The following is a 24,321-nucleotide window of genomic DNA, read 5'->3' on the forward strand; positions in this document are numbered from 1 at the left end:
TGGAGCTAGCAAGCTTTAGCCAATGACTCAAGAGCAGGCAGTAAATGATGGAGCTAGCAAGGTTTAGCCAATGACTCAAGAGCAGGCAGTAAATGATGGAGCTAGCAAGGTTTAGCCAATGACTCAAGAGCAGGCAGTAAATGATGGAGCTAGCAAGGTTTAGCCAATGACTCAAGAGCAGGCAGTAAATGATGGAGCTAGCAAGCTTTAGCCAATGACTCAAGAGCAGGCAGTAAATGATGGAGCTAGCAAGGTTTAGCCAATGACTCAAGAGCAGGCAGTAAATGATGGAGCTAGCAAGGTTTAGCCAATGACTCAAGAGCAGGCAGTAAATGATGGAGCTAGCAAGCTTTAGCCAATGACTCAAGAGCAGGCAGTAAATGATGGAGCTAGCAAGGTTTAGCCAATGACTCAAGAGCAGGCAGTAAATGATGGCGCTAGCAAGGTTTGCCTATTGTGTCATTCCATACTGCAAGCCCTTGGCATAGTTGTCATTTAATCTTCAAGAAATACATATTTGACTTGGCAGTACAGATAGCTGGACTTTGGACAGAAGCGGGTACACTTAACTAGTTCTGGTGGGATTCAGGCTTCGTGTCCACTCAATATCTAACCCGTCTGTGGAGGGGATCACGTTCAAAGTGGAGAAAGTAGGGGAGTAGCAATGCCCATTCAGACCTTGGCAACTCCTTGGAGAAAACGGTTACACTGGTTGGTGGAAGGCTTTGATCACCAATTCATATTTTCCTATGGTTAACGAAGAGGTGCACTTCGAAAGCCAATTTCATCCTTGGCTTCTTTGAATATAGTGCACTTTACATGTCTATTTGAATTCGGCACATGCTTGTCTTTGCAACTAGAGTATGCCACCGTCGGGGCTACCAGAATGCTCAATGGGCAACTAGCAGCACTACCTAGCAGTGAGCTTTCCTATCATAATCACTTTTATGAACTGTTTTAGTTGAATTGGGTCAAACGAAGCAAACAAGAGCCAGAGTGCGTTGAATTGTGAAATGAAAACCTTGTATGGGAAATGTTGGTGTATAGCACATGTGTTTTGATCTCAGTTGCACACTTTAATCATGAGAGGTGTGGCGCTGCGGCCAGGGCGACTGACTCCGGAATCTGGGGATCACGGTTCGATCCCCGGCGACGGCGGCAGATTAGCCCAGCACCATGTGACTCTGGGTAATAGCTTGCTTAATCTTCCGGACGGCCCCCAGCGCCTAGAGATCCTTACGGGTGATTGTTCGCGCTTTACAAATGTGGATTATTATTTAATCGTCATGAATCAAATATACCAGTTTTGGTTTTCTATCCCAAACATGAAGTATGTACACGAGGCCCTCCATTACAAGTTCACGAGCAAGTGGTAAATGGTTTGTGGGCTATTTCCTGTGCTTGTGAGGGTTTGGATGGGCAGGTCTCCTTTTAGTTCAGCTGGAGAAATCTTCTTCTGCTCCACCCCATGTGCACCTAGTAATTCCAAGTCTGGACATATGGGACACCTAAAGTTGCCTGGAACAGTTTCCTCTAGTGACTAACACTTCTGGTACCTCGTGATGGAGCCCTCTGTGGTAAACTTCACTCCTTAGGACTTGATTCAAGCTCTTGTGTGTGATTTGCTAGACTATAACTTTGTACCATATATAATCAGAATCTAGGCCACGATTCGGTCATACGTGGCAACTGATTTGCTTTTTCACAAATGACTTCGCCATCAGGGTTGGGACCAGGCCGGGAGGCAGGAACAGTTCATTTTTAAAAACTACAACTTTCAGTAACTACCTCTCACTGCAGTGACTAAGGTGAAACGTTTTCTCGCGTTAAACTCGCCTATTTTAATTTCCAAGGGACTTCATCATATTTTTGCATATTGTTTGCTGCATGATTTACATTCTGAACATTTCCAAGGCTCGGCTCGTGCACAGGCTCATGGAGCCAAGTAAGACTCTTGGCTCAGCTCTCTCCCTGTTATTTTGTTGACTCAGCCACCTCAAGTTAGGAATGTAGAACATTTTAATGCCAGTACAAGTACAAAAGAAAAGAATGCACAATTAATAAATAAACGCTCGTGCAAGCAAGCAGTCCACGCTCTTGGCCTTATAAGGATACACACCGGCTGCTACTCGGGAAATGATGCTGGCCAAACAGTACGGAGGTGAGCACAAGAGGAACAAACCGCAGCGCTGTCGCTGTGAGCAGCCCCTGCCCGCCCCTCCTTCCTTTCCCCACTCCTGCACTTGTTGAAACCTGCCTCCTGCAGATAGCAGATCTCACGCCCACCATCCTTACCCTTAGTCAGGGTTTCAAGTGGGTTGAAAAAACTGCTGGGTCTCTCAAAGGGGCGTAGCCAATGCATTTAAGGGCGAGGTTTAAAACATGGAAGCTAAAAATCTGTGCTTAGCTTTGTGTGCCACCCAACAGGTATTTTGCTGTTTCTATCATTGCATCCATATATATAATACAGCAAGTAACATCATACCTACACCAAGTCACGACTATTGGCTTTGTCGCTGGTTGTTAGTTGCATAAGATAAATAAGCAGCAACTATGGCTCGTATATAATATTGAAAACGCTTCCACTTAAAGCCCTGGTGACACCACGACAATGTTGCTGCTCCTGAGTTTCAAGAAGGGAAAACCAGAGAGAAAATGACTCTCTTTAAAGTATTTCCCTTCCTCTACAATGCTCACCTGGCATGACATCATGCCGTAACTTCTCCACTAGTGAGAAGTGAGCAGTGTGAGCACGCGCACATCGATGTGCCTGCTGTCACTGCAGTCCGGAAAAAAACGGACCGCCTGTGCCAGGACACAAAACCGCCCGAAAGAGACCCGTTTTGAGGCACCCTTTAAAAACCTGCCGGTGCTCAGCACCGGTGAGACCCGGCCCTCTTAAAGCCCTGCCCTTATTTATTGGTTCTTATTGAAATGTGAAGTACCTGCACTAGCCGACCATCTACTCTGCCAATCACTACGCGAGTCAGGTTTTATAAGGGAGAGCACTTTTTGAGCATACTGCGAAAAACTTGAACTACCAAAGACAGGTGTTGTGTTCATTCAGAAAATGAATGAGCAATCAAGATGCATTTAAATTGTGTTTTCTATCTTGCCATGTTTGCTGTGCCTTAAAGGACAAAGGTGAAATGTCTGCTTATATCTTCTAGTACTACTTAATTTATTTTGGAGACTGGTGTTCACTTTTCTTCCTCTGACTGCAGATAAAGGATTTTGTAAGTGAATTGCACATTTTTTTCCCCGAAGTGTGGTGGAAACCAAGAATTTGATAGCTTCAAAACAAATCACTGTATTTTACTTGTGATGTGCAAATGATAAATATTTGCTGAAACCCGGTTTCCACACCTCGTTTGTACGCTATATAGATGTATCAGTAAAACTGCGTGTCGGTGCAAAGGTTTGTAGCCATTTCAATGGAAAATATCTGGCCTGTAAAATACATTGTGCTACCACATCATGTTTCAATAATATATCTATTAAAAGCAAGAGTTTTAAACATGAACTGAGAAACATTCTTGCCCATACCCTGATGACAATGCTATTAGTGAACTAAGAGTGAAGTCTGGGTCACTTTTACTCTATATGTGAGCTAGATTCTTAGTATGCATTGAGTAAACGTTTAAGTTATTACATCAAACAAAAAAGGTATTTGTACAGCAGACTTCCTGAACTTGCATATTTGAAATTGCTCTTTTATATGTGATAATTGAGAAAAAGGCGACTCAGTAAAATAAAATATTTGCCTAGGATCACAGAATTTGAGACCTGTTTGTAGATAAAGCGCATTTATATTAGCTTGAACAGATTAATCCGGTCACTAGACCTGCAGGTCTGGTGACATGTATTTTTTTTTTTTTTTTTTTTTTTTTTAAAAACCTTTATTTGTGCATATTAAAAGAACAAATACGGGCCTACAACCATCAGGCCGGCCACAAAACGGTTAAGCACTGAGACAAACATTACATCCCCTGTGCATCAATGGTCAAGATTAGCAACGATTCAGGAGTTATACACTGGAGAGATCCTTGACACCAGGGGAAGGAGAAGTGAAGGTTAATTTTAAGGTTTTCAAAATAATTTTATCGAGGAAAAAGTCAGTAGAGGATAGAACCAAGGAGATTCGAGTCCGCAAGATGGCTTCATCACACGGGAGAGCAGCAGCATCATTAAAAACGGCCATAGAAAATCTCAGACAGTGAGGCGATGCAGTTATATAACAGGATAGTCACATGAGTAAATACGCACCCCTCCAAAGCCGCCCCCACTCAATCCACCCCACACCCGGACCCCGAATCGGAAACAAGGAGAGCGCAGAGACATAGAAGAAAAAGGCCCATAGAACTAAAAAGAAACAGTAAATTACCCCCCCACCCTACACCAATGCGGAGGCTACGGCCTGCCCCCCCCCCAGCATAGTGCCTGTCGCCCAATGAACCCGAAATATAGACAAGAGAGAAAGTAGGAATAAAGGAAAGAAAATAAGAAAACAAAGAAGAAAGCGGGGAGGAGCCCACGTAACCTCGGAGCGCCCGAAGCCACCGGCCAACTACGTCTCCACACACTGAGAACCCACTACACACAAAGGCGGTCGTGTGAAGATAACGTGTCACAACAATATAATGAAGGCAGACAATTCGCGACGAGTGCGCACAACATATGCAGACAGTTCCAGTCCCAGTCCAGCCCATCCGTGAAACCATGGTGATAGAAATCAATCTAGCCCTGGCCCGATCGCGGGCGTAAGATTAGACTAGCCCCCACATGAAGGCCCCGCAGCCCGTGCAGACAAAGACAATATGGCCGCTGGGGAGAAGATGGAGAAGTAGAGTCACAAAATGGCCGCCGATCATCTATTGAGGTCCCCTTGTGCACCATATAAAATCCAGACCTGGCCTGTAAAGTACAGGAGTTCCACATAAAAGAAGCCGTAGGCCACCGTGAACGGTTCCTCGAGGACGTCAGGTGTCGCTCAGCTGGATACTCTTGCGGGCGCGGTGAGGCAGGCAACAACAAAGCAGGCAGCAATGAACGGGGAAACAAAGTGTCCACAATTGAGCAGGAGATCGATTGATCCTGGGTGCCGGGAAAGCCAGATGCAGACACCAGTGTAGCACGGTTATACCCAGTCGTTGCGTCCCCGCAAGAGGACAGAAGCACTGGCAGACCCACGTCTTGCTGAGAACAAACGGGGCGCTCACGACCCGCAGCCGACAGTATGGAGTCGAACCGCTCACTCAGCATTTGCAAGCCATCACACAATTGCAGACGAAAGTCCCGCAGGGCAGCCAGAACGGAGCCGCATGTCAGCGGAAGCTGCGCCCCCACATCGGCAGCAATCCGGGACGGCACTGTGGAGCTGGAGTCTGGTAGAGGGAGGGCGAAGCGGGCAGCGGGCGAGACCGGAGCATCACCCCCCAGCAGCGAGCAGGCAATCAACGCCATGTTTTACCGCTGAACGGTACAGTGGCCAGGGGGGGGGATCGTAACAAGGAGGCAATTCCCCGCAGGTCTGCGCCGCAACAGGTGAAAGCCAACAGTCGCTTCCCCTCCCTCGGACTCTCTTTGCAGCCGACTAGGCAATAGAAGAAGGGGGTCTGCAGCCCTCCACAGCGCGGGCCACAGAGCGGGGCAGGAGACCCGCCACACCGGGGCTTACCCTATAGCTCCAGCCCGTCAGGTGAAAGGTGAAGGAGGTGTCCGGGCGTCTCTCCCCCGGCTCGTCTGGCGACAGTCCGTGGTGTGAGGCGGGATCGGGGCCGCGGGGCTCAGATTTGCGCCGGGGGTCCAGTGACTGCGGAGCTTCCAGGGGGCCGGCCAAGGCCACATTGGAGCAGGGGTCCAGCGCGGAGAACAAAGGCACCAAGAGCTCCGGCATCCGGGCGGGCTCAGACTCCGGGAAAGCGGCGGCGCGGTCAGCGCGTCGTCGCGCACGTTGCACCTCGAAAATCGGCGAGGATAGGAATCAGGATGATAGTCCGAGGCCAAGGGCCGGCGGAGCCGGGCGCTCAAGCGTCTGCTCCGGTCGCCATCTTGGCTCCTCCCCCTCTGGTGACATTTTAATGATTTTTGGGAACAGTCCAGCCTGAACAATGTCTGGTAAGTCTGTCAAACATTGCTAAAGTCATAGGCAAATATAAAAACACATCTTTTGAGCTGTCCAGAAATTTCAATGTTTTTTAACCCTTTCAAGCATCCCAGGTACATTTTTGTAACAGTTTCCCAATGTACAAAACAGATTTACATCTAATGACTTTCCTTGAGTAAAGTTCTACTTTCAGGCCAACTTAGGTGTAAATCTATGTCAGGACCTGAAGCAAGGATTATGCTTTATAATCTTGAATTCGCTTGTTATAAATTTGATAAGCAGCCATTTGAATATCCGGTTCACTATAAAAAAAAAACTAACATTCCCAGAAGTCTTTGGGATAGCACAACATTAATGATCAATCAGGTAAAGGCAGTCCAAATGTAGTCCGTTGTTAGTGGCAAAGCTGCCCCTTTCTTCGCTACTCAGTAGCCACAGATAAGTGTTTGTCGCGGGGCTGAGGATGTACTGGGAGAGATGATACCCTCCTCCCCGATAAGCGATGAAACTGAAATACTGTTACACCATATACAGGCTTCGGCATGTCCCTTTAATTCCTCGCTGAGCGTCTTCGGGGAGGAGCCCCGTATGACGTAGCAGATGACGTCTTCCCGCGGCAGCCCTATCAAAAGAAGGCAGCGTAAGCAAGGGGGAGGAGAACGCGCTTCAGAGAGCGGAAGTGAACGCGAACACGGAGGACGCGATGAAACGGAGCACAAGCAGATCCTGTGGATGATGCCCCAGACCTCTGTGGAAGAGGAAGCCCAAACCAAAGTCCCCGAGGACAAGGAGACGCCAAGAGGCCAACGAGACAACTCATTGCCCCACCGCTCTCCAGGAGGAGTGTGGCTGGACGAGGTACGGTTCCGGCTACAGGGATTTTCCGGGCACTGGAAGGAGAAGGGAACTTAGTAAAGGGAGGACACCGTCTCTGTACCTAAAACCCAAGCTGGGCTGCACAAGGTGGTGGCAATTGGTGGTACTCCCTCACAACCCCTACCCAATTCTAAGGATTTCTCGGTCCCCCATATTGACCCGAATTTTTGTTTTGATCTTTAATTTCCGGGAAAATGACGTAGATCTGTGGTCCCATGTGCGCATATCAGAATCCTCGGTGAAGAAAGGAATACCTCCTGAACCAGGACTCCACCTCCAATAACAGAAGTGTTACCAATTCTGTATACCACAAATAAAAGTGGAGAAAAGAAAATACAGATTATAGAGTCTCCTTTGAGTGTCCTCTCCTGGGTAGTTCCTCCCTGGTGAAACCCGTGACAGTGTTACTCCCATATATTTGTTTTATACTAGTTTTGATGTGCTCACAAAGTGTATTAGTTTGGTTGTATTGCTGTGTGCGGTGCTTGCTACGACTCGGTGGGTGCGAGCCTCTGACTGGGAGGTGGTACTGCGGCGCTTGTCTAGAGCTGCCCTCCTGGGCTCCGCGATGCACATCTGTTCGTTTCCCTCAGGGATTGGGAGGCATGCACTGCAAGAGTCGCGTGGAACCTTTGTCAGTCTGGAGACTGACGCCCCAGTGTTTGGAGTCTGTAATTGCTGCAGTTAGAAAGATATTGATGCCCTGAAGGGTCCCTTCTATGTTTTCTGCATTGAAACGCCCTCCGGGCTTGTAAGTAATTTCATACTGGCTGCGCAGGTCTCATAGGGGACAGAGTCCCAGATTTCCCACTGGAAAATGTGGGTAATTCCCCCCCCCCATGTATTTGAGGCCTCTTGTCTCCCACAAACTCAATGGACACCACAGTACCGCATTGACAGTTCTGCCTGTCACCACTAATAGCTCTTCCTCTGGATGCCATGAACACCACTGGATTCAAGCTAGCCTGGCTGATGAAGAGTGATGCCCTGAAACCGGTCCAAGGATGCTTGTTTCCGGTCCAGGGAGGACCTGGCTTGGCAGTTCGGGCTGGACTGTTCCCACAAGGAACAGGGTCAAGACTGATTTGCATATGGCTGGGTCCAAACTGGGGTGGTGTGGTGAGCAAAAGAATGATGGATTTAACCCAGAACCTTGTGACTGGGGGTGAATGTTTGCATTTTCCAGCATTCCGTCCATCAATTGTTTCTTTTGCATATGTCGCCCTAAGTGGGAAGGGTATGCCCAGATGTGGGTCTCGTGCTCACTACACCACTGGATTCAAGCTAGACTGGCTGATGAAGGGTGATGCCCGGAAACCGGTCCCAGGATGCTTGTTTCCGGTCCAGGGAAGACCTGGCTTGGCAGTTCGGGCTGGACTGTTCCCACAAGGAACTGGGTCAAGACTGATTTGCATATGTCTGGGTCCAAACTGGGGTGGTGTGGTGAGCAAAATAATGATGGATTTAACCCAGATCCTTGTGACTGGGGGTGAATGTTTGCATTGTCCAGCATTCCGTTCATCAATTGTTTCTTTTGCATACGTCTGAGAGCAAGTTTGTAGAGGAGGCCCAATCCTTCCTCCCTTGGAGTAATGATTTTTATGAGGCCGTCGGTGCGTCTATATACAGGGTGGTTTCTGAGGCCTTACCCCCCCACCCCCCCTCCCCCCTTGAACGACGCCCCTACAGGCAGATTGTCAAACCCCCCAGAATATTGCAGCATGGATTAGGAAATTGTGCGGCACAAAGATGGAATTTTTGCTGCACATTATTGAGTTTTAGCCGCTATTTTTGCTGCAACTTAATTTTGTGACATTTAATCACTATATCCCATAAAATAAAAGGGATTCTGCAGGAAATACAAATGGTGTATGCTCTCCTAATCACAACTGCAAAAAGAACAATTGATGGACAGAATGCTGCACAATGTCAAACATTCACCCCAGTACAGAGATCTGGGTCTAAATCCTTCGTTTTTTTGCTCTCCGTACCATTCCTGTACAGACACAGCCATATGCAAATCAGTCTTGACCCTCGTCTCAATGAGAACAGTCCAGCCTGAACTGCCAGGCCAGGTCCTCCCTTGACTGGAAACAAGCATTGGGACCGGATTTGGGGCATCACCCCATATCAGCCTGGCTAGCTTGACTCCAGTGGCCTGGAGAGCACCCGACCCACGTCTGGGCATACCCGTACCACTCAGGGTGACAAATGCAAAAAGAACATTTGATGGACAGAATGCTGCACAATGTCAAACATTCACCCCAGTACAGAGATCTGGGCCTAAATCCTTTGCTTTTTGCTCCCCATGCCATTCCAGTTCAGACCCAGCCATATGCAAATCTGTCCTGACCCTGTTCCCAGTGGGAACAGTCCAGCCCGAATTTCCAGGCTAGGCCCTCCCTGGACTGTAAACAACTATCCTGAGACCGGTTTTGGGGCATCACCCCTCCTCAGCCAGGCTAGCCAGGCTAGCATCCAGTGGGGATGTATGATGTTACAACGCGATCATTTAGATCGCGGAACATTACATCACTGTTTTTACAATGCAAGTCGTTACAACGACTTGCGCTGGACTTAGGAATAGTATGACTTACTATTCCAAATCCAGCCTACGTACAGTAGGGAAGGTGTTAGAATAGTAAATCACACGATTCCTTAGTCTTTAGCGCCATCCAGCGCAAGTCGTTTTAACGACTTGCGTTGTAAAAGCAGTGATGTAAATGTATTGCGGTGTTTTGACTGCTTTGTTAAGGTCGTTTTCCCTCCAGTGGCATCACAACAGCATTCTGTCTGTCTTCCATGATCTAATTTAATCCTTCAAGACTCAAGGACAAAGCAGTAGCAGGCAATACCTGCCCATTTACAGCACTGAATTCCCATCTAGTCATTGAAGTGCACAGCTTGAAACTAAAACATTGCAGATCAATCCTAGGTTCGTGCTTGACCAACTTGTGTTATCTTAGGCAAATGTGCGTTGTATAAAAAAGCTCTGACTGCCTTTCATGAACATGAAGATCTTTTTTTATGTTGCATTTGTATTCTGCTCGCCATGGTTCCGTGCATACTACATTTTTCTATTTGACTCTTGGAGCTAGATAACTGCCCCTTGCTCTGGAGGGGGGCACATTTAAGAACATTTTGCTGTTCATTCTTGTAGCTCTTAAATATTGCTGTTTTCTGATAAGACATGTGGCAACCAGTGCAGCCCTTCTCATGCCTCACACACCTCACCGGCAGGTTCTGGTTGACCTCATGCAATTCTTTTCACTCCCACGCCAGTACCACTGCCACAATAGGAGATTGCTTCCCCCCTCAACAAGCCTCTGATCTTGAGAAACTGGCTTCCCTTGTCGAGAGGAGGCAAATTTTATTGGAAGAGCAGACTTCACCACTAGATAATTGGTAGGTTGCACATCCCAGCGGACCTCCGTGGACACCCAGCAAGCTCCTACTTGTCCATTGTAGTGGAGAGAGAGAGAATATGGTAAATGGTTGACATGGGAAGTGGCAGGTGAACTACTAAACTCATAAGACTGTGTCAGTGGTGGAACACATGCTACACAAACCTTTGCGAACATGTTAAGGAGCAGTGGCTGTTTTTTTTGAGTTAACTCTTCCTTCAGTGGAAAGGTCTACTGATTCCCTGATTGATGTGGTCTGTCAAGGTCGGACAGGGGTGGAGCCTCATCTCCCACATAGTGAGGCCCTGTACGAAACTTTGTTGGGTACTTGGGATAAACCTGATATGGGGGGCTCAGTCTATCGTTCTATATCTTTCAGGCACCAGCCGGCTCCTGGAGATCTGGCTTGTCTCCTGGGTGGTACAGGCTGCTTCAGCCTCACAGAATATGGATCCTCTCCCTAGTATCCCACGGGCAGAGATTCTAGAAGACAAGATACTTTGTGGCAAGCACATTTTCTCATTTACTAGTTCTGCTTTAAAGTCCATTAACACGTCTTGTGTTCTTGGGCATTTTTCTCACGCATTGTGGGATTCATTACAATCTATGTTGTCATCAATGGCCTCTGATCCAATCATGATCAGTTGATTTTGGATGGCAAACAGGCAGCTAAACTTATCATGAGATGTGGCATGGATACTACTGAATCAGTGGGTCTGGCAATGGCATCCTCTTTGGCACTTCGTTGTCGTGCCTGGTTGCGTTGCTGAGGCTTTTCAGAGGTTGTTCAAGCTGCTCTGGTTAATTTGCCATTTGATGGCACCCATCTGTTTGGTTCCCAGGCCAACTCATCTTTGCGGCTTTTCACCGACAGTTGAGGTGAAAGTCCTAATTTCACGCTTTTTAATTATCTGCCTCTTTAGGTTTTTACCTTATCTAGACTTGTTTGGTATCTTTTATTTCTTACATGACTGACTATGTTATAGGAGTTCTATAGTTGTCTAGATTTTGCCTGTTGGTGACACCCGATGTAGTGTTCCTGCGGTTAGCAGATATTCTCTTTTCAATACAGTCTGTGACAGGTTACATCCCCTTATCGTGTGTTACGAGGATATCCATTGAATAGGTTTTCTTTCCCTTTTTAGGTCTCGCGTGCATTGCAGCGCAAAGCGTTGCTCCGCCTCCGCGAGAGAATTTGTAGGAGAGGACTTTGAGAAAAGGGCTTTAAGCCCCGCCCCTCATTTTCATTGTCCGGCGTCAGCGTTTATGCTAAACGGTGGCCTGCCATTGGAAATGAGGGTTTTTGGTTGCCGCCCTTTGGCTTGCGATCGGACTGGGTTGCCTGCTTCACGGCTGTCGTGAAGCAATTCCTTATCTTTAAGGGGGCCATCTGGTTATAATTACCAGTCTCAGCTTACTTGTGTAGTTTTCGTTGTGCGTACCAGTCTTCGCGCGCAGGGGCCATGTGTTTTTTCACATCCGTCCGTGTAATGCTTGTTTTGAGTTTGAATTGAAGAGGGGTGGGGCTCATCTGCCCTTTCTCTAAGCTGCGGTGCGAAGAGCGTCTATAGACGCCGCCTTGGGAGAGAAGTGATTCCGTACCAGACCACGGGTGGTTGCACACCTCCTGTGACCTTGGCTAGGTCGAGCTGTGTCAGCTGCTGAGAACCGAATACGGGCCCGTGCCCTTCCCCCACTTCCATCTGTAACACCCATTCTCTGCAATTTTTCCCCTGGTGGCTTTTTGCAGCATGGTGGCTGCATGCGCCAGACAGCTGTCCTGCAGATGGGCCCCTATAAATCACCAAGTGCGCTGCCAGACCCCCACCGCCTTGGCCCCTCCATCCTAATGTTCCCACGTCCCCAAAGCTCCAGACCAGGCCTCGTGCGACATTAACGTTTTTTTAGGTCCTGGGATTTCTTCGTATAGGACCCCTTCTGTGCATTTCACAAGACTCAAAACTTTTGTTCAAATTACCGCCTTTTTTAAAGACTGCAAATTCTGTGCATCTGCCGCAGGCAGCGTCCCTAAAGTCCCTCCTGCATGTCCCTTTGAAGTTCAGAGAGTGCAAATAAAGTGCGGAGGGGAAGGGGGTAATGATCACAGGGCACGAGGTTAACGACATGGCCGTTGGTAAAGACCGCTAATTAATTTGTCGCATGCTTCGCCCTCCTCGCCCCACTCAGACGAACAACCCCCCCTCGTCTAATTCAGATACTCTCTGGTCCCAGAGCTGGAGCGCCGAAGTCCCACCCAACATTTCATATCGCATTTTACCAAAAAAGAGCAGGAGAGGCAGCAGGGAGGAGAGAGAGAGAGTAGGGGTGGCTGGCAGAGACCGAGAGAGGAGAGGTGGCTGGCAGAGACCGAGAGAGGAGAGACTGACAGAGTGCGGGAGAGATGACAGAGGTAGAGATACATATGGAGAGAGTGAAGAAGACTGAGAGAGTGATTGACAAGGTAACACAGAAAGACACTGAGTGAGAGTGAGTCGCAGGAAGCGTCCAGGAGAGACCGACAGAACAATACCGTAGGGGATGGGGCAGTAAGGGAAAGAAAAGACAAGTGGCATTGAATGTAGGTTGTTTCATTGCTATCTTTCATTTCATCACCGGCCATTTCTCTCTCAGGTTTCTTTACTCCATGTTTTCTGTTCCCTCTTGCCGCGCTCATCACCTGCTTCTGTCCATGCCGCCCTTCCATTTTTCTCTCTAATTAATTTCCCACCAGCCTCTACCCTCCTCTCCTTTTCCTTCTTCCTCTTTTTCGTAACCTCTCACCCTTCCCACTCCCAACAGTTTTTTTTTTTTTTAATGATTTCCATATGAAATTCTGTTTTAAATCTTTGTAACTGACTTTTAATCATTTTAGTACTATGCTTTATGGTTGTGATAACCAATTAAAGTTTTTCTTGACTGACTGACACTCCCTTTTTTCCTTTGTTTTCAGTTTTTCGGATGACTTCGTAGACTATTTTCGCGTGGGAGTGTTTCGTAGTTATTTACTAGGTCGTCCGCTACATTCACACGACCCATGACCCGGGAGAAGTGAAATGCCTTATGCATTTAGACAAATAATGCCACTGTAAAGTCTCTTGTGATAAAACCAAACTACTAGGGAATAAATATGGTTTTATGGAAGGTGCGATGGATGGCACAACTGGCATCGAGGGCCATGCCAGGAATAGCAGACGCATGGATTTCTGAAGTAAATGTAGTATGAATGTAGTTCCACATAAATTATTACTATGTTTGTAATTGATATTTAAACTCCTCCTTAGCGCTCGATATAGAAATAACAATAGCTTGCGCTTTTATAGCACGCCATATACCACTTCGGCTGTTTCTTAGCTCTGTAAATAATAGGTGTAGTTGACCATATTTACCCGTACATAATTTACACTACTTTTTTGGGAGGAAGGGATGGGCGGACGTAGCTAGGATTCGAACTAATGACATGCAGCTCTCTGCAAATGTCAGCACTGAGCGTTTACCTCACCGGACAATGTTTCTAACTTCCTGTGATACGTGGTGACCAGTACTCATTTGATTACATTGAAAATAAGCATTTGCAATGCAATAGGTCTTGCATTTACGAGAGTTTAAACTATTAACATTGCAAATAACAATGCCTTTTATTTAGTTTTTTGTTTTTAAAACATAAATAAAAAGCATTGTCATTTACAATGCCAATAGCTTAAACTCACGTAAATGCGAGACCTATTGCATTGCAAATGCTTGTTACCTCTCATGATTGGCTTTGTGCTCAAGAGTTTGTTTGCTTGTGGTGTTTTCTTTCGGTTAGGAAGCTTACCTATGTCACCTGCTCCTTTAGAAGCATTTCGGTATGCTGGTAATAATTACTTTTGACTTTTAGTATCTTTTATAAAGACATATTGTTTCCTTGGTGGGAGCTTCTATTCCGAGAATATGCTGGTACTTTTCGGCTATTCTGAGTTTCCATTTTGGTGGTTTGTTCTCTTCTCGGCAGTCTGTTTCTGACCTGTCCGAGGTTTCCAAAAGGACCTTGTTTTTTTATCTATCCGTCAGTTGTGTGCGGTGCTTTTATTACCATTTCTTTTTAGCATGGTGCAGTTTTCATTGAATACCTGTGGTGCACAGGCTGGCTTTCTTATAAGTTCTCCTACTTTTCTTGATGGTTGTTAAACCAGCTCTGCCGTGCTGTGTGTTCCTTGCCTGTGCATTGGCTAGCGTTTCCTTGATATGTACACCTCTTTTTTGGATCCTTTACATATGATCGGGTCAACGTCTTTATTTTGTATTCTTCCAAATACTTATATTGCCAATGGTTACCTCCATTTTTAGGTCTCGCCTACGCAGCACGCATGCGCTGCATAGGAAAAGAGACCTTTAGCCATCGGAACAGCTTTGCGAGCAAAAACTTGCACGCGTTGCATTGCTTCCAATGGCAACGCATGCACATCTGGCGATTCCCTTGCGGGAGCGACCTTTCAAACCATGTGTTAATTACAAACATATGGTTCCTGCTTGCTCCCGCAAGGGAAACAGGCGCAGGCCCCCTCCTCTGTCCCCTCCCCCTGCTGCCTCCTTTCAGCGCGAGGTGCGCACGCTTGTTTAGCTTGGAACATTGTGTGTGCACGTGGATGATTGCAGCAGCAACATCGTAGACAAGAAATAATGTATTTTTCTATTTTTTAAAACCGTTTTTCTTTAGTCTGTTATGAATAAGAGTCAAAAGTGAAAGGCACTGCTGAAATTCAAACTCATGATCTCCTGTTTACTAGACAGGCGCTTTTATCAACTAAGCCACAAAGCCTAATTTGCGATGCTGGCTCACACTCTGTTTCTTGGTGTAAATGCAAAGCAGTGCACAGTTTTGAATCTGCAAAAATGTGTTCTTTTTCATCTGCTCCTAACGAGAAAATGGAGAACACAGAAAACCTGATACAGAAATGGAAAAATTACAAGCCTTAGAATGCGTATATCCACATACATACATATCTGTATTCATGCAGTATGCATTTATTACAGTATGAATACGATACACCGATGGAGTAAGTGATATACATACGTGAAAGTACAAAACGTAAACAAGAATGTAACAGTCTGTCTACGTACGTAAGCCGTGTGCCCTTTCCTACACCTCTCGTGGCCACTACCCGCCCCACCTGTGCAGCACAGAGGTCACCACCACATCCTGTATCTGTAAAGCCCCGATGAACTCACAAAGATACGAAAGTGTTTTAAATGTTTGTTTTCTTCGATACCTTGTCTCCCTCTGCAAAGATGAAAAAGACACTATGTTGCTCGCAACTTTCTCACCAGAGAAACAGCCCTTCAAAAAGTGCACTTTCATATAGTATATTTGACACCTTTTGTTTTTGTGCAGACATTTGTTATTGATCGTTACTTGATTTTTATTTTTAAAATGCAACAAACAATATAAAATACTAAAAAATAGAGACTCACGAAAACATGGAGACTGTGTTACAGAAAGGGTTTGCAAGTAACTGACTGGCTTGCAGGGCAATTCGGAGGTGCCCTAAGGGTTGGTTCTGTAGGTCAGTTTGTGGGCCGGTTTTATCGGCCGATTTGTACTGTTGATTTCTCTATTAAATCAAATATTGCCTTCAGCAAGATAAAATCCATGCAGTTTTTCACTGCTTGCAAAACACTTATGCAGCGTGCCCTTACAAGTTCAAAATGGCTCCAATTTGCACACATGGGCCTCTTTTTCAGCTTTCTAATTCACTAAGGGGCCATTTAAATGTTGGTGCCTGGGCCGATTTTCTGTCCAAGTCCGACCCTGGTTAGAGCCGCTCACCTGCAACTATTGCATGGCATTAGCAGCATATAATATAAACCAGTTCAATTATTGTCAATCAGCTAGCACATCACACTGGTATTTACCAGAATAAACAACAGTCCTCACTGTGAGATGCTACCTTAAACCTTCCTGTACAGTCTGTGTGGCTGTTCTGTTTCATGAATCTACAAGGAAAACTAACAAGCATTGGCATAGCCAATAGGTCTCGCCTTAGGGACCCTATTAGTGTTTAGTTATCCAGCACAAAATCCTTGGTGTAACAACATCAAGTGTTGCATGGCTAAACACTTATAAGGTCCCAAAGGCGAGACCTATTGCCTATGCCAATGCTTGTTTGGGGGTTGTATTGTTGCCTACTTATGTTCTTCATGGTTGTTCCGTGAACACTGCTTGCAAAGTTATTTAGGATATTTTACCCCTCAGGGGTTTGTTTTTACCCCCATGGCCTTTATTTTATGGGAAGATTTATTCTCTTCAGAAAATATCCACTTCTATGGTCCTTTCTCTTTAAGAACATTCTGAGAAGTTTTCTGTGCAGCTGCAGATGACTGTGGACCTCTTGGAGGTTCTGGAATTTGTGATGAACAAGTCCCTCCTGACCTTCTCTCAGACAGCTGCGTTCCTGGGTTTTGTGATAGACCCCTTGATAGCCAGCTTGAGTCTTTCATCCCAGAAGGTGGCAAAGATTCAGCATGAGTTGCGGCAAGCCCTCTCCAGACAGTAAACTTCCCTCCCACAGCTAGCAAGACTGGTGGGACTACTTTTGTCGTTCATTCAGGGTATTTTCTTTCCAGGGCCACTACATTATTGTGCGTTGCAACGTTTCAAGGCCCATCATCTGCCGAAGGTAATCACGTACTCACAGTTGGTGTCCTTCAGAGGAGGCAAGAGAGGAGATTCATTGGTGGCTCTCCCACCTACAGGCCTGCAGTAGGAGAGCGATCTTTAGTTCCAATCCAGACCTGGTCATCGAGTCCAATGTCAGCAGCTCACACTGGGGCACGCACAGTGCAGAACTCCCCACAGTGGGGATCTGGTCACACGAAGAACAAAGGTTGCGCATCAACTGCATGGAACTCCTCGCAGGTTCCTTCGTGGTTCAGTGCTGAATCAAGGAAAGAATTCAGTCTTGCGTCCTCCTCAAGATGGACCTAGTATCCGCAGTACATTATATCAAGCACCTTGGGGGGGACGGGGGGGGGGGGACTGGGTTGAAAGCCCTGTCGGACCTGGCAAAAGACTTCTTGCAGCACTGCCTTGCCCATCATGTATCAGTCACAGCTGAGTATCTCCCGGTCAAGCAAGTCAGGTGGCAGACTGGCACTCCTGCCATCTCCACGATTCAACATTGTCAGACAAGTGGGGCCCCTTCACAATAGACCTGTTTGCTTCACGCCTATATCATCAGTTGCCCTGTTCTTCAGCCGGAGACCGAATCCCATGGCGATGGTGACAGACTCATTCGTTCAGGATTGGGCTCAGGAGAGGGGCTATGCATTCCCACCATTCTCAGTGATCGCAAGGGTTTCGGCCTAGGTGTGGGGGTAACGGGCGGCAGTGGTCCTGGTGACACCTTTTGGAGGTCTCAAGTTTGGTTCCCAGTTCAAATGGGACTTTCTTCCCCAATCCCTCTCCCTCCTTCAGACTCTTCTCCTGATCCAAAGCAAGTGCCTCACCAATTGGTGATGAAGGGCTCCCTACTCCTGATGTTGTGAAGGATTGCAGGCAAAGGTGGAAAATCCTGGTACTTTGAAGACAGGCTGAGATTTTCTTGGTCAAGGCCTGGGCAGACAGCACGGTTAAACAGTATAGCTTGGCTTGGATGAGGTGGATAGGTTGGTGTTTACGACCGAACTTGGATCCCTTGACTGCAGATGTAGTCCAGATACTGAACTTCGTGTCGGACTTGTCCGCAGAGGGTCTGACCTATCGGCCAATCAATGCTTTTCACTCTCCATACCGATGGACCATGTTCCGGTTGATGGATTTCCAGTGGGAGAGCATCTTTTCATGTGGAGATTGTTGGGGTGCATCCGCCTCCCTTTACCACTGGAGCCTCAGTTCTCCTCTCTCTGGGATGTTCATCAAGTCCTCAATCTGTTTCTCTCATGGCAACTAAATAGATTCCTGGCGAGGTAAACACTTTTAGCCAAATGTTGCGATGCCTAGTGTCATGTAGAATGGCCTCAGACAGTATGAGCCGTGGATGTTACAAGTAGAGTATTTTCCCCTCATGGGGTTTTCCTTTACAGTCAGCAGGTGAACTAAGTCTAACACTAGAATCATCTCATATCTGGCACTCGCTGATTCTCCCAAACTGAGTGCAGTGCTTGAAAGCATATTAGGAGATGATGTAGGAGCTTCTCCTGCCATGCAAGCGGCAACTCCTGAGTGCCCTGTGGAAGCCACATAAAGTGGTGACTTAACCCATGGTCGCCCGTTGAGTCTGTTGGGTCATGCAGGAGGCAGGTATAAATATGGGAGTGTTCAGGGCACATTCAGTGAGGGGGCGATGGCCTCAAAAGCTTTTCAGCTTGGTGCTCTTTTGGAGGACCTCATGAATGCAGTAGACTGGTCCTTGGACTCTATTTTTAAGAGGTTCTACTTCAAGCTGGTGGTGGAGGTAGCACACTTGGTGGTAAGCCAGCATTGAACAAGCATAATCCTTGCCTCTGGCCCTGACATAGAACGAAAAATGTCCTAGCTATCATACAAGAACGTTTTAATTCCATTAAGGACCCGGAGGTGAGGCATATCCCACCCAGCGAGAAGTTCCCGATTTATTCTCTTCCTGTTATTAGTAAGTAGCTGGTTATTCTGAAATGCCTGTACTAATTGACTATTGTTTCTTGCTCATAATCATTGTGTTTGATATGAGGTGGATTGTTTCTCTTTGGAAACACGGTTTCAATTACTTTCCTGGTTTCTTTGCTTCCATTGGGAATGATGGTTCCAAAGAGGATTTATGAGCAACGGATGTTAGCATGATTCGTGGGATGAAAAGAGGCAGCAAGGACACTAACAATGAACCAAATTTGGACTGCCTTGACCAGATTGGTTGTTAATGTTGTGCTATCCCAAGAGCGTTTGGGAATGTTTGTTTTGTATAGTGAAGCTTATGTTAAAATGGCTGATGTTCAAATTTATAACAAGCGAAGTAAAGATTATAAAGCATAATCCTCGCTTCCGAGTCCTTAATAGAATTGAAACTTTCTGTTACGATAGCGAGAACATTTTTCATTCTGTAACTGTTTTTTTTCAGAGGAAAACAAAGATTCCTAAGGGAGTTAGGAAGGTAAATGTAACCCCCCACACCCACCCTTTTTTCCACAACGCCTGGGGAGATGTACATTAAGCATGGCATGCTGGAACCAGCTAAGTTAACTTTATTTGGGAAGTTATGAGCAGATTCGTTGAACTTTCTATAAGTTATGAGGAAAACAAAACTGTGAGTCACTGTTGCAGAAATTTTAATATATCCTTAATATCTATGTTTTTGAATGTAGAACAGTGAGTAATAAAAACAAATGGGCTGCAATGCAATGATGACAGTATCTTCTGTGAAGTCTCAATAAGCACTCATTCTGAAGAGCATCATCATTATGATGATTTCTGTGTGATAAGCAGTGGCATAGTTTCACTTTCACTTTGTTTTTTAGATGAACATCTGCACTAAACACCATAATAAGACAGCACCAGAGCAGGGCGTACGAACACAGTCTGAGGAACCCCCACAGACCAGCAGAACAAATGGGTGGAGCTGGCCTCCACACCCTTTACAGATACTCGCCTGGCTCACCTACTTCTTCTTCTCGGTGGTCTACTTCGGCATTCTTATACCACTCCTGCCTCATCACTGGGTGCCTGCTGGCTACATTGTATCCTTTTGTAATGGAAAGAGATGTGGTTTCTCACATACTCTATATAGTCACCTTTACTAATACTCCCACTTATAAGACTCACAACTTTCCCAGTGTATGAAATGTTAACATTAATACTTTATTTACAGGAATGTGGACTTATTTTTAACATTATTACTTTATTTACAGGATTGTGTACATTACAAAAAGCTTGTCCATGTAATGAGGTGTTAAAGCAATCGACTTGTCATGTAAAACAATCCACTAGTTCCATTTGGTGTCCTACAGAATCATATTTAAGCATGATGGAATTGTAGAATCTGATTACACGGTCTTTCGTGTTATAGCAATATGTGTCAGGTCTACCGAGAGCTTCTGTTCGTTTGCAGGTTATTTTCAGGCCCACAATTTGATCAGCACTTTCAATATGCATGAGTTTTGATTTTAACAGAGTTTCTTTTGCCAGTGCCCTCATTTTGCAACTTGGTTTCTTATTACAAAGGTTTCTAAGGAAGTGTCTCTTGAAATACTGTCAGTGGAAATCATTAATTGTAATGCATTCAATGGATTGAAAAAATACTGTCATCTCATTGTACCTATGTTCAAGCACACTGTTCTCACACATCTGGTTTGCACAGAATTCGCTCCATTTTCATGAATCATCAGTATAACTAAAATGTCCATGACGAGTTTAATCCCTAGTAAGTATATAAGCTTGCTTCTCAGTCCATTTCAGAACATCTCTATCCATGGGACGCACCACAATAAGTGTGACTAACAAGTATTCCCCCCCCCCCCCCCCCTTCAACTCCTACCCCATGTATTGTACCTAGGATCTTGATTTAGGCTGATGCGTTTAATCACCCAATGAGTAATTTAGCTCAGCATAATCTTTTAATTGAGTAGTCTGTATCTGGCACTACTGTAATTCCCTGTCTCCTTTCGGTTCTGTCCTCTGTTAAGTATCTTCCAATGAGAAATGGGTCTGGGCGCCAAGCCTTTCAAGTTATTACCTGCCTGTTTTTTATGCAGTCCTCATCAGGAAGTCTGATATTGCTTCTCAGCTTGTGTAATGTGTGAAGATAGTGAGAGGATAGGTGGAGAAGCCAAAACATTGCGTAAGTGCTTATGATGGGTATAGATTGACCTGTTCAAACTAATTGCACTTTCCAGTTTGCCTTTGATCTTGATACAAGCACGTCCCATTCTCCGTCCCCACCAGAAAGGCCTCTGTCTCTCTGCAGCTTCTGCAAAACAGTGAAGCGTTTCAGTTAAAAGGAGGGCGTCAAAATAATGCTCAAAGGCTTCTGATTGGGTTGAGAATGTTGAAAAACAAAATAGCTTTCGGTGCTGTACAACGGCTGTGCGCATAGCACTTCCTTGGGCCTGAAGGCAAGGGACAAGCCAATCTGCATGTACTTAGATGTCAATATTGGAAGGTATTTGATAAGATATTTCTCTTCCCAAGTTAGCAGTTAAAAGACCTTAATTCCTGAAATGTTCTACTTTGGAGACTTTTGCACACATGAATCATTCATCTTTAGGTGATGAAGGGTATTAGGGTGACAGTATAGGGAGCCTTACTGTAGATGATCTGGGTTTACAGTTTCGAGTTGTAGGGTAATCACTCAGAAGTGTTACTTCAGCTTCCAGTACCTCCTCACTCTGCAGTAAGAGACAGACATTAATTACTATGAATGACACTGCCCTGTGATCTAAAGATTCAACATTAGCATGCAGCGACTTAAGTTCTTAACTGGCAATCAGACAAAGTAGACTTGCTGCGGTCTCATGTAAATTATGTTGCCGGCCTAGATGTGAACTAGCTACTTTACAGGCAAATGCTATTTCCTTTGCATCCATTTATCTTCTCGGAGTTATGCTTGCCCAAAAATTCTCGATTAACTTTGCACTTTATCATTATTGTAGCAATCATTAGTTGATAAAATTTAGAAGGTAAATCCCCAGCATGAAGTGATTTCTAACAACAAATAGATGAGTGTCTAGTAAAGCAACATTCCGATCCTTAAAAGAAAAGTCAAGAAAGAGGCAAACACTATTGGGTTAGAAACATTAGTTGGTGATACTACGGTTAAAAACATGAGTGATACCATTTTCATTCTATAAAAAAACAAAAGAACGACGAGAGCCTCTTTGCAGGAAGGAGAAGAAAAAGTTGTAAATTTGGAAATAATATATAAATCAATCAAAAACTAATCAGCAAAAAACGAATCACAACCCTGATATGAATGCAAGAGTTGAGTTTTTTGTTTTTTTTCTGGTAAAATGGCAGCTAATCAAAAGCTAAAGACTGGGTACTTTCCAAGACAGATATCTACTTGGTCTCACTCCACAGCTAAACTAGATGAGTTCCCCTCAACATGTGACTGGCAATCTGATAATAAAATAGACTGCACTAATAATCAAATTCATAAACAGAAGGGGCTAGCTCCATTACAAAATGCACTAAGCCGAGATAAACAAAATGCCACTAGTACCTGCAAAATTAAGCTAAGTGTATAAGTGCAGTAGCCCCTTAATCTAATGGAGCAAATCCAACTCAACCTGAATGTATCCAGATATGGGATACTAAGAAGCAAGGCGGAATAGCAACCAAGAATTCTAACTACACTTCTCTTCTGCATAAAGCCACTGATACCTAGCAGAGAGAAGAAACTACACTGATCTTTAGATTGGAGGCAAAGAAGTTCTACTAAATAGAGGTCGTATTTTAGAATTAATTTCTTGTGTACCTTGTTTATCTGGCTTTAAATCAGACTAAAATTGTGAATTGATTCTATCCCCTATTGACTCTGTATTAATAAAGAACCCACTCAAGTAACAAGGCCAATACAGAGAAGTAGTTGAACTTGTCTATAATAATAAAAGGATTTTTCACCCAATGGAGAATAACAATTAAAAATAAGAGGTTGAAAAATACCCAGCTGTGAGCAAACCTTTAGTCCCATGATTATGAGTTTATGGCTCCTTCCCCTGGGTAAAGTGATGGTACTAAAAGGAGCAATTGGTGGCTTGGATTTCCGCCCTTGTTTTTGAAGTTCTCTACGTGTATCCTTACTGTTGAGCATGACCAGGTGATGCAGACTCTGCCCCTCAATCAAATTCGAGCTAGAGGATTGGAGCAGACTAGCATATGCTCTTGTGGGTGCACCAAAACAGCATATGTAACAAATGTCCTAACGATCAATTGGTGATCTTACGTCCATCAAAGTCTACTTGCACATTAATGTCCTAGAATGTTGCAGGTCTTGTTAAACTACCATAGAATAGAGGGTCTGTGTAATTCCTTGAAGAATCTAATATTGTGTTATTGCAAGAAACTTGGAGCTTATTTCCTTTACTGCTGAGTTGATACCAATTTTTTTTATTCCAGCTAAAAAGTGTTGTTACTAAGGAAGACAATCCATAAGACTGTCCAAATGTATATCAACATCTCTCAACGCAAATTAGTCCATTTATGCAAGCTGTAATTGCTCAATGATTGCCTTTGTGGTAAAAAACCATCTTACTGTTTTAATGTTTATTTGAACAATCATACACCGATCGAACATTATAGATGTGTTTTACTTGGAAGTTGAACTTCATATACTCTGCCACTGACTTAATTATAAGAGGTGACTTTATCTTAAAAGTGATGGGTTGTGGTAGTGATGCTGAACTTATGAGTATGCTGGAGTCTTTGATTGGTATAGACAGTAGATATGCCATAGAATAGAGGTGTGACATTGAGGGCGAGTCAATTGTTGAAATTTTGTTTTTGCGTATCACCTTAGATCATTGAATGTCTTTTGAAATCTGACCTCCTTCTGGATATAATGACCATTCCCATAGAAGTTGGGTTGTAGTGGACTATACCCTGGTTTCCTTTTCTTTGTTCAAATTGTGTTTTGGACTTTTAAGTATTACACGGAGTAGAAAATTACCATTTCCAAAAAGTTAACTTCTTCAGTTGTACTGCCCGAGTTGCTGATAAATTTAAGCTCTGCAGGAAAATGGAGGACTCGAAATAATTAAAAAGGTTAAATGGGAATTTGGCTCCAACTTAAAGAATAGCAGTTATTAGCAAGTGCAAAAGATTTTAGGGAAATGTTCGTCAGTAACTGAATTCTTCTTACAGCTCACTGTTCCAAGACCAGTCCTTTGATAAATTAATAGTTGGTGCACGGTGATGGTACTAACACAAAAACTAAAATAGAAGACCAAATTCATTTTTATACAAAAAGCTGGACCATAGAGCCCTGAAGA

General features: G+C 44.9%; 1 protein-coding gene across 5 annotated transcripts in view; it reads left to right on the forward strand.

The window, feature by feature from the left end:
* Positions 1-24,321, forward strand: part of ZDHHC1 (zDHHC palmitoyltransferase 1) — a 477,328-nt gene that overhangs the window by 63,601 nt on the left and 389,406 nt on the right. For all 5 annotated transcript variants that reach the window (XM_085639635.1, XM_085639633.1, XM_085639636.1 and 2 more), the window contains one exon: positions 19,855-20,073. In XM_085639635.1, coding sequence (XP_085495761.1) covers positions 19,855-20,073 — 219 coding nt within the window. The remainder of the gene's footprint in view (positions 1-19,854; positions 20,074-24,321) is intronic.

The sequence above is a fragment of the Triturus cristatus genome, chromosome 12 (genome assembly GCF_964204655.1).
Source record: "Triturus cristatus chromosome 12, aTriCri1.1, whole genome shotgun sequence".
Taxonomy (NCBI): Eukaryota; Metazoa; Chordata; class Amphibia; order Caudata; family Salamandridae; genus Triturus; species Triturus cristatus.